The 11,175-nt window shown below is 45.6% G+C and overlaps 1 protein-coding gene across 1 annotated transcript; it reads right to left on the reverse strand.

Annotated features, from left to right (window-relative positions):
• Positions 1-406: 406 nt before the first annotated feature.
• On the reverse strand, positions 407-9,532 carry pdcd4a (programmed cell death 4a). Its single transcript, XM_068750805.1, has 11 exons — positions 9,195-9,532; positions 5,363-5,635; positions 5,174-5,271; positions 4,852-4,965; positions 4,508-4,729; positions 4,311-4,408; positions 3,921-4,035; positions 2,355-2,462; positions 1,992-2,102; positions 1,758-1,897; positions 407-1,480 (listed from the first exon to the last, which is right to left on the reverse strand). The coding sequence occupies exons 1-11, from the start codon at positions 9,232-9,234 to the stop codon at positions 1,429-1,431; spliced, it is 1,371 nt and encodes a 456-aa protein (XP_068606906.1). The 5' UTR covers positions 9,235-9,532; the 3' UTR covers positions 407-1,428.
• Positions 9,533-11,175: the final 1,643 nt, after the last annotated feature.

Genomic DNA, 11,175 nt, shown 5'->3' on the forward strand with positions numbered 1-11,175 from the left:
TGAACCCACGCTGATCTAAATTAAATCAATAGTTCACTAAGCAACACAAAAAAAAGTTTTGTTTTTTTCAATTCCCTGGTTTACATCATACATATAATAAAGCTGTACCATGCAGACACATAGCCAATTATCTCAAATGCACCATAAATGATAATATATAAGAATAAAAAAGAATTCCAACCTTTGGCCTCAAACTGCTTCCAAGAAAAGCCAAGAATAATAGGAAATGAGCCTCTGACGAGTGACGACAGACAGGTAAAAATGAAAAATGTGGTTTAAATTGATACGGAAACATCAGAGCTGAGGATTGATCAACACAACTCCATCTCTACCATTATGTTCGGGGTTATCAACACTGCTAGCATGAATAAAAAGACCACACAAAAAACCCCAACAACTTTGTTTCTTTTTTTTTTAATGAATGAAAAATGTCTCAGCCATATTAACTTTGGTCGACATATAGACAGTGGGTGGCAAAAAAAAAGGTATCAATATGAGCAACAAATTATCTTCCAAGGAAAGCTTGGGTTGCCATTTCCAAGACATTCAACAGATTCCAAGATTAAATATAATTTACAGATTGATTCTGCTTTTTTGTAAACGTTTGGTTTCCTAATGCAAAGGTTACCGACCCAGAGTCATTTACTGATAAAGTGTGCTGTAGATTCATTAAATGCAATTAAGTCAAGTGCTTTTTTTTTTATTTTTTAAATGCACATCAAAAAAAATCTTAATTTTCAAAAACACTCAAAAACCGTCTAGAACTTCTTACTTTGGCTGCTGTGCGTCACAAAGTAAACATTTAGCCTCAGAGACCAATACATTTTTTTTTACTGTTAATAAATGATCAACAGAAACAGAAGCTACACAGCATGTCATCCTTGAAACGGTTTGGATCTCGTTTGTGTGTGTTGAGCTAAGTGCTCACTGTTTTTATGGTTTACACTGTTTTTATTTGTGGAATAAGAAAAAAAAAAAGAGGCATTGGCAACATGTGAAGCAGACCAAGAAAAAAAAAAAAAAACCCTCACCTTGATTCATTTCCCACATTCCCATACCTGGCCCTCCGGTCATTTTGCCACTTGGAGTTGAATTATTCATGCTAAACAGGCACAAAGCTGCGAGAAAGAAAAAAAAAAAAGTGGGGCGAGGGGGCACATCCACCCCAGAAATTAAGAAGATTCTTACAAAGAAACTCAACAATGGTTGCCAACATGATGAAAGGAACTGAATGCTCATGCCACCCTTCATTCTACTTTCACCGAACGTCAACGCTGGTTTGTGTAATGACACGATCAAGAGGGGAACAAGGAAACTTGAGAATGCCAGCAAGCCTGGGTTCAGGGGGGGGGGGGGGAAATGCTGGAGCGGTAACAGGGTGCAAAGTCTCCAAGTCACCCCTCCTCCTCTTCCTCTTCCTCTTCTGGGTTAGTTCTTGATCACTCCTCCATCTCCTTCACTCACGAAACGCTTCCGCCCTCTAGTGGGAGAAAGTTTAGGACATGAAATACTTTATTTAATGGTTGCAGTTAATAATCTTCGTCTAATTGATAACAATTCACATGAATATATCTAAAACAAACAAGAATTGTCCTGAGCAAACTAGTTCCATAGTCAGAAGGTGTCGAAGTCAGATTACTTGATATGGTTTGTTCCACAGGATTTATCCACAAGAAGAGAAACAAAGATGACTGATCATGTTTTAATTATGAAAGGGAAACCAGCAGGATCTCCGTGACAGCTACTGGCCTACTGACCTGGAAGGACAGGCATCCCTCAGCTGTTTGGTGATGACAGACTCCTGGTAGCAGAAGTCCACGAAGGTCTCCATGATGGAGTGGGCATGCGGCACATCAAGGCTGATTTCTGGGAGCTCATTATAGACACGCTGGAAGCCCTATTTAGACAAATGTAATTGAATAAAAGATTAAACAAGAGTGCATTTTCAGAAAAAAAAAAAAATCTTTCATGGAGAATTCCATTTCACCGACCCTGTTCATCTGGTCCACAGTGATTAGGCCCGTTTCCCAGAAGGACCGCAGCAGCTTTATCATCATGTGACTGGCGGTGTCGCCCGTCGACTCGAGCACCATCACGACAACCTTTTTGGTGAAACAAAGATAGAGCTGAATGTCAATATGACGAGACCGCTGCAGGGATGTGTGTCCCCTTCCACCGCATGGTGGGAGTGTTGGTCGTTTGAAATTATGACCACCGACACAGAGTTGAAGGAGTCGATCTCATTTTGAAGGAGATCCGGGCATGGTTGCAAATCTTAGATCACTTTTCCCTCCCAGTTCAACTTAGCGCCATCGGCTGAGGTGAATGCACGGATTTTGTCAGGTCCTGAATACCTCATAGACCAGCTCGTGGTGGAAGTGTGGGACTTCAAGGTCCCGCAGACAATGTTCTGCCTCCAGCACATCGCCTGACGTCAGATACTCCTTCAGCAGGAGGTTCATCTGGAACGCACAAAAACAAAACGTCAATTCGAGACCGTCTTTGAAACGTCTTTGTGTAACCTGCGTCAACATGCAGCTGGAATAAATTAAGAGCTGCAACTGTTGTCAGAGGGGGGGGGGGGGGGGGAGACTCGCCTCGCTCCGACAGCTCTCCAAGGTCATACGGAGCAGAGATCAGATGGATTATCATAATCTGGAGTATTGACGAAATGAAATATGATTATGCTGAATTGCCTATGTTTCATGTAAAGTTAATATCCATCCATTTTCTACTACTTTTCGAGGGAGTTGCTGGAGCCTATCCCAGCTCGCTATGGGCGAGAGGCGGGGTAACACCCCAGATGCACTGCGGGCGACGAACACACACACATACAATTTAGGGTAATCAATGGACCTAAATTGCTTGTTCTTGGAGGTGGGAGAAAACCCCCCGCAGACACGGGTAGAACGTACCAACTCCTAGGATTCAATCCCGGCACCTTGTTGTTGTGAGACGACGGCGCTAACCACTACGCCACCGTGCCGCCCTGTACAGTTAATATTTGTGTACCAAAACAAATGGAGGACAACCCTTTATTTATTCTAACACACCCTGGATTAACGATGCCCTTGCATTTTACAGGAGGGAACACTGCGCTGAAATGGATAGTTCCAGATCGGGGGGGGGGGGTTTCTAAAGCAAGAAAAATGATTCCTTAGAGATTAAAACTTGGCATGCATGTCACATCTCAAAGTCAGTGGGAGGAAGAAAAAACACGTCTCCCTCTATTTTGGAGCTATTTCCAAATTCTTTAGCCAATACTTCATTTGCTAGCATTGCTGGATTATGTCACGCTGACTGAGATTTGAGAGAGGCACGATTGACGAATCGTGAACACTGAGTCAACTCGGTCTAATTCACTGATCCGGGGGGGTGGGGGGGAGGTGGTCAATCGGGGGAAGAAAGAACAAGGTAAACGGAGGACAGGACTAAAAGAGCCTGCGAGCAAGAGCACAACTACAGCGAGTCGCAAAACGAGAGAGAGAGAGAGAGGCCAGCGAATGAGAAGAGGCCCTGTGCCTCCTGCAGATCGGTGCGTTCTCCCTGAGGCTGCACACAGCCAGGCCGGAAATCAGAACTGGACAGGAGGATCCTGCAGTCTGGGGATTACGCAACGTTACAAGACTGAGCAAAAAGAAAAATGAAAAATCCCTCGGCCGTAAACAAGACGGAACCAAAAGCACACGGGCCGCAAGCGTTTGTGTGATGAGCATCTCAGTTCAAGTCCGGCCTCCCGGGCGCCTGTTTTTGTTACTCCTGTTCTTTTTCTAGAGTGAAACACTGCTCTGCTGACAAAAGCACAAAGCAGGGTGGGGGGGGCAGGCTCGCGGCGCCCTACCCAGCATGCATTCCTGCCTCCTGTGTATGACATGTTAATAAAGCGCTCCACACTCTTCCCTTTTAAAATGTGAGCTTGCCTCTTTGATGAGATGTTTGACAGGCCTCTGACCTCCACCCACACCCCACACGTTATCCAGACGAACAATCCCCCTCTTCATGGTCAGCAGCACGGCAGCGCGGTCTAAAGCCACTCTGGAACAGAAATAGCCACAAACAAAAGATCGGGATTGGGTTTTTTCTGCGTGTCCAAAAGTGGGCATACATTGATCATTATCTGATAAACATCATATTACAGGACTCTGTGGGTCGAAGAAGAAGAAATCTTTTTGGACACGAAGGGGAAGAAGCAATCTGGGAGTGTTCGGATTATATCTATGAACGGTTTTTCACTCGTCTGACCGTAAAAATCAACCCGACAAGTTCACCATAAAAGAGTAGGAGAAGTCATTTTGCTCGTCTCGGCTCACCTGGCATGTTCGCAGTCCACTTTTCCCTTGTGACAGTCCAGGAAAGACATGGGAAGGATGTGGTCCGCTATGGCTCTGGCTATAAACTGGCCCAGCATCTGAAAGACATTTCATAAGTCGTCTTCATACAATGCGATTCACAGCGCGTGCGGTTTTGCACTCCGACGCGTTTAGCAAAAAGGCCCCAAAAAAAAGACCTGCGGAGCCTCCGGCGTGTCCAGAATGAGGTCCGGGAGCTCTTGGAGCATCTTGTCGAAGGCGCGAGCCATGTCATTCTGTGACATCACCTTGACCGACAGATCGGACAGCAGGCGGGAGGTCAGCTCTCTGTGGCTGGCCTTGCCTTCCAGGGACAGGGACACCGCCAGGGAAGAGAACTCGTACTTGTGGGGGCCCAGGTTGAGTTCCTTCAGCATTATCTGGTAATAATAAACAAATCCCCAAGCCTTTTAATTCTCCTGACAGAAGCGTTACAAATCTATTGATCTGGGAACGCCAGCTCTTCAGCCTGCGTTAAGAAAAGAGAAGCGACCCACTTTACCTGGACCTCTTTCGTGTCTCCGTGCTCAAAGTATTCCTGTACAATTGGGTTGACCATTTTTCCCAATTCCTTCTCATCTATCTCTGGCACGACTTTTGCATATACCGTGTCGCCCTGTGTGAGAACAAGCGCACCGTTAGAAATCAATAGCATCTCCACAACGAATGCATAATAAAGTGGATTTGAAGACATCGCATCAGAATAAATCGTTTTAAACCCCCCACGTATCGCATGGACTCATGTAGCGCTGCGGCGTTAAGGCGACAACGCTGCCGGTACATCTGGAGAGAACCCAAAACCCGGTTCATAAATTCTCACTCGCCTGAGAAGATTCATCATAGTTGGGATCTCGTAGGTCGGGCTCCTCGTCTTCGTAAACCATCCCAGCGGCCCCCCACACTCCTTTGCCACCCGCCCCACCTGCACAGAATGGAAGTGTGAAACCACCTTCATCCAAACAGATCCAGTAGCTCACGCCAGACAGCGTTGGCGGTGATTTTTTTAAGCATACCTTTTTTTGGGAGGCCTCGGCCTTTGCCCGTCCTGGATTTACGGTCGTTGGTGTTGACTTTGCCCTTTGGACTATTTGGGTCCGCTCCTACCAAATCTCCCGACTCGGAAAAGGACTCGCTGGTTGAGTTGCGAGAAGAGGACTTGCGCAGGCGCCGTTTGGCTTTGGCTTTGAGCCGCGCCTCGTGCAGCGCCTTCTCCTGAGGCGTCCAGTTGCCGTTGACCTCCACCTCGTTCAGCACGTCTTCATCGCCGCTGTAGGAGCGGTCAGCGTCTGTCGGTTTGTCATCGAGAGAGAACATCCCCGTGGTCAGAAAACGTGACCTGTGGACAGTTTCTAAGTATACTGCAATGAGATGGTGCAGGTGCCCGAAGACATAAGCAAACGGACGTGACAGCGTTTGAGAACGGTATGGCAACAACACCGTGCATGATGCAAAAGCAAAGTGCTTGATCTTGGAGAACCGGATAGTCCGGATTAAATCTCTGCCCTCAGCCCCACCCGCCGCGGTTCAGACGCTGCATTTGCTGGCCCTCACTAATGCTTAAGAGGAAATCCCTGCAGCCCATTTACAAAATCTTGTGGAAAGCCTTCCCTGAGGAATGGCAGCGGCCATCTGCAAAATATCCGAATGGAACCCTTCGCCCATAATATCTATATTTAATTTCAAACGTCACCATTATAAATAAGCCCATCATGAACCATCCGTCAAGTAAAACGTTTAATTCAATTGCAAACAAATATCACACTGGCCATGCTCAGTCTATTGCTAAAAAGCCAAACATGTCGCGCCTAAAGCGACACATTAGGTGTCATTTTTCCTTAACTTTCTTATGGTGGCTTTGGTCGGCCTGATCGGACTCAGCCCAGCCCTGGGCTGGGTGTGCCGCAGCCACTTCAAAATGTCGCACAAAAGTCAACACAAGAGGACGGAAGCAAGAATTCACACGTGTGCGTTCTCGTGTCACCCAGCAGCTGGCGTTAACTCGGCCAAAGCGTCAAGCCATTTAACAAAGCCGTCTTCTGCGGGAGTTAAGAAAGTACCGCATGTGGAGATGAAACTGTCTGCAAGACAGAAACAACAACAACAACAACAGCTAGAGCAGCAGGGACTGAAGCGTGAGCACATGGTGGAGAAATGCTGACGCTAGCGGGGTGGGGGGTTAAAGCCAGCGTGGACCTCACTACATATGGCATGGTTGGGCCCTTGACTGATCACATGACAGGGCAGTCGGGAGAAAGGGAAATCTTGGAGCAGGAGAAGGCAAAACTGTCCAAGTCACAAATAAAACTAATGACCTGGAACTGCAAAGATGCAAACCGTCACAAATGCTGCCAAAGGTTTCCGACGCACGTCTTCAGCAGACTTCTGTCAAACTCGGGAATGGGAAAACAAAGGAAAGGAAGGAAGGGAGGAGCTTTGGAGCGGAGGAGGACACCTCCCCGAGTGAACCTGTGGCAGACACGCCCTTAAAAAGCTGTAAACAGCCCAACACGCGCGTGCGTCTCCTTCTTCCTTCCCTCAACTAGGCCGCAACGCCTGCCTGCACAGTGAAGCAGGAGCCAGCCGTCCGAGCGCATGCGTGAATGAGCAATCGCAAGGGAGGACGCTGGGGGGAAAAAAAACTGGAGCCGTTCGCCACCAGTTGCAAAAATGAGCAATACAAAATGCAGAACAGCTTACTCAGCAATTCTTTAAACAAGTTAGGCGCCGCAGTAAAGCAGAACTTGCCTACGAGAAAAGGCGTCTTTTAAAGATTGATGCGCGTCGCCGTCACATCGCAACAATCTACCGCTCAACAAACCAAGATCGCGGTTATGTTTCCGTAGATGCAGGCCCGCCACCGGCCTCGGGCGCCACGTGGGAGCTGTCAGACACGTCAGCACTTAGATTCAGGCCTTTCAAGAGCCAGATCGTGGTTTTACAGAGCGTACGCATAGCTGCGTGAACGCAGTTCAAATGTTTGGGAGAATCAAACGATGCAACAAACTGGTCTGTTGTAATAAAAGGTTTCACTTTGTGGATAAGTCGCATTGCAAAAATCACTTTCTTTTGACAAGTCAGCAGGAGTGCACATGGGTGCAGGAGGCGCATGCGAGTCCCCCCCCCCTCAGCCGTTTTCAATGTGGCTGTCAGATGATGGAACCTTGACCCTTGTGCAATCAGCACTCGCCCGGTGTGTTGATCAGCAGCAGCGTTATCTCTCTGAAGCTGGCATCAGGTGCGATCATAAGAACAGAGACCTGTCAGGAGAACGCGCCCGACGAGACTCCTTCAATTAAAAATATATATATTCCAGATCTGTTGGTGAAGATGGATCTCTGGAGATTTTTGCTTTGTTGATATAAAATGTCAGTTGAAGTAAAAAAAAAAAAAAAAAAGAACCTGCGCATTGATAAGGGGACAAATGGGAGCCAACCCTCGCTTGTGTGCTTTCTGCAGCAGTTCTTTATCAACAGAAGGGTGTGGATGTGTTTAACCGCCATTCCACTGCACGAAGGACCTGGTTAGAAATTTAAGAGACATACTTTGTTCAGACACGTCACTGGAAAACGAGCCGACGATGGTCATTTGTGCAACGAGAGTTAAAAACAGAAGCTGAAGGAGAGGGGAGAGACGAGCACAGCACAAAAGGTTGCCCAAATGGTAGTCAACCTTTAATAAATAGAGACAAACGGGAATCATTTCATCTGAACGCTTGATATGCTAACAGGTGCAGATAAGTGAGCAGAAAAGATCAGATAAACTATCAGTAGCTTTAATGTGTCGTTGTTTTTACTATCAGTTTGTCTCCGCCAATGATGCACGTACAAATACTGCTCTTTGTGCAGTTTACAAATCACACTGTGTGTGCAGATGTGCCCCCCCCCCCCCCCAGCCACTGGGAAAAACAAGTCCATTTGTGGCAAGGTGAATTTTATAGGTGTGCACATTTTCAGGGACGCTGCAAACATGCGTACATAGTCCTTCGATGTGGAGGTAACAATATATTTCTACTACTTATGTAAGCTTTGGATGTACAATGTAGAGATTATGTAAGGCTCTCCTATTGGTTGTTATTGTGGGCTACATGTGTGACGTCAGCGTCAGGCTGAGCGTAAAAAGCACGGAACTCGACGTGCCACAAAGAGCAAACCCACCGCGCAATGCTTCAGATCGTTTATTGTTATTATTCTAACGCAGAATAAGCATCGCGTGATTTAGAATTAGCTGATTTATCACCGGGGTTTGCACGGATCTGTCGAGTTCAGTCAAAGCTGCCTCTCGTTCTTCCATTTCTCACCTTTGTGTTGCGCAAATAAATAAATAAACGCACTTTTACGCTCAACGTGGGAAATAACAAGCTACAATGCGAATATGTGGGCGAGTTAGCTGCAACAAAACCCCGCAGGTTATTAGAGAATCACGACGGGGGGGGGGGAAGAGAAAAAACGTGGAACAGATGTGGATCAAGAACACGAGTGTTTGGGTGAAAATTCACGCAACAACAAAAGTGCTGCGCCAGTGTTTACCGTGTTTGCCAAAGCGGAAGTGAGCGCTTTGGGCTCGTCCAATCAGAAAGGGTTAAATGCAAAGCATTTCAACAACGTCTCTCAAATCTCTTTATTATTTAGCACTGCAAAAAGGGAAATGCGTAAATACCGCTGCGTCCCTAAAGCCGAAGCCGCGTCCACGCGCGTCGACTGTCGACCCACGCGTGACCGTGACCACATGGCGGAACGTGGCTAACGCCGCAGCCCCATCTCACGCAGGGACAATAGGCACAACGGGAGCAGCAAGAAAGGCCCAAATGGCAGCTCCACAACGCAGAGGCTAAACGCGTTCACTCACCGTCCGCTCGAGGAGCAGTGGAACCCACGTCGGTCGCCATTTCCCCCCCTGATGCTCGATTAAAGAATCCCCACGCTGCACTCCACCTCCCCCCACGGACGAGCAGCACAACAAACAACAAGCCAGTCGTCCGCAGAGCAGACCTGCAAACGCAAAAGCCTCGTAACAAATGACACGGTGGGGGGGGGAGTCCTGCACGCTAGCAGCTATAAAATGCTAAATAATAACATTAAATTACAAAGAGAGCAGAAAAAAATAGTGATAATGCTAAAGAGGCTTCCCGACGTTTGAGGCTGGGGATGGTTTAAAAGGGAAAAAAAAAAAGAGAGATTAACTAGTAGAAGATAATTTCAGGGAGCAAGAGACGCTAGCATAAACTGTTTTTAACTTTATGGAACAACACGAAGAGTCACGTGAGGCAAAACACGGACGGGGAGTGGTCAAGAGAAGGGGTGGGTGCTGGTCCATCCTGACCAATCACAGAGCAGAAAAGCCCTTTTATTCATATCTGGGCTGAACGTCCCCACAGTGTGTACAGTGCTGCTATTTTTGTTTTTAACGTATTTAATTGCATAGTTTTTGTTCATATGTAAAATATATAAAACGCTTTATATCAGGTGCATTAAAACAGTTTTTGACACCATTTATACATTCAAATTAAGCTTTTTCCAGCTTTATAATACTGTACTTGTCCTGTGGAACTGAATAATAATACACATTGAAGTATTTTTTTGTAATCAAAAGTCACACCACCAGATGGTGCTGAAGATGGCATTGGTTTTTGGCAGCGTCAGCAAAATGTATTTTAACTCACTGTGCATGCCCTTTACGGTCAGATGCAACTTTAAATGTTGGGACACTATCATATTAATTTATTTTCAGTTGATCAAATTATTTATTTGATTGTTTTTCTGTACTCCCCGTCATGGGAAAAATCTGGTTAAATAAAGATCTGAGTCAAACAGAGTTGTCTTTTGTTATTTTATTCAAAAGAGAGTAATTAATCAAAGCAGCTTTGGGCACATGTGCAAAGAATCTTAAGCATACATAAGATATTTATGGCGGGGTGTGAGGGGTACAAGGACCAGGAGACAGGACAAAGAGCATCTATTCATCCCTGTATCTCATAACAGAACTTTAGTGAAGGTTCCCCTGAAGAAACAGAGCACAGGGAGTGTCCGGTGACCAATAAGTCTGAGGACACCGCGTGCATCTGTATCCCATGAGAAACTAAACATGGTTTCAAGGCTGTTGGGGTGAGCCCCAGCTATCTCAAGTAAAGACAAATACAAATACCTTAAAGTTACATTTCGCCACCACACCCCAGACAGATACAATCGTGCACCTGTGTAATGCTGAGAAAACTCGACATGTACTTTGTAGCATTTATTTTGACACATGTTCACGTCCACTGTGGTAGAATCCGAATGAAAATAAATAATAATAATAATTAAAAACAACCCTCACTTTATGGGACATAAAGCTCCCGGATATGAAAAAACATACAAAAACACATTTTAGATCACAAGAACATCTCATTATTTGGATTTTACATCAGAAATGTCTATGCTATATACACCAAGATACAAAATCAATTTGATATTCATGATGACATAAAAATGTTTGGATATTTACACCGATAAATATGTTTACAAATACAAACAACAATCAACTTTAGCCTCATTATAAGCGGCAATGATTTAACATCATGACAACATGACCGACAATAACTCTCTCACACATGCACACAGCACATTGAAGGGCTCCAGATTGAAAGAAATTATGCTACATACAATCACATATGTTCTCTAAATCTTACAGTCTCATAGCTGCAGGAGTAAAAGACGGAGACACTGTTTTCTGGGAGACAAACAGTCTTTAGTTTTCCTGAATCAACAGGATGTTATATTGTTTTTCCTGGCAGAAGAGTTAAGCCATACCAATGTGGGCTCTGTGCGTTGTTGTTTTTCTCTCCACTCAT

Source organism: Brachionichthys hirsutus, chromosome 17, assembly GCF_040956055.1.
Source record: "Brachionichthys hirsutus isolate HB-005 chromosome 17, CSIRO-AGI_Bhir_v1, whole genome shotgun sequence".
Classification (NCBI taxonomy): Eukaryota; Metazoa; Chordata; class Actinopteri; order Lophiiformes; family Brachionichthyidae; genus Brachionichthys; species Brachionichthys hirsutus.

Coding starts and splice junctions, on each gene's coding strand:
- pdcd4a (XM_068750805.1), bottom strand. CDS start 9,234: ATGGCGACCGACGTGGGTTCCACTGCTCCTCGAGCGGACG. Junction 4,966..5,173: donor ACTATGATGAATCTTCTCAG/GCGAGTGAGAAT, acceptor GTTCTCACACAG/GGCGACACGGTATATGCAAA. Junction 2,103..2,354: donor ACCACGAGCTGGTCTATGAG/GTATTCAGGACC, acceptor TTCACCAAAAAG/GTTGTCGTGATGGTGCTCGA.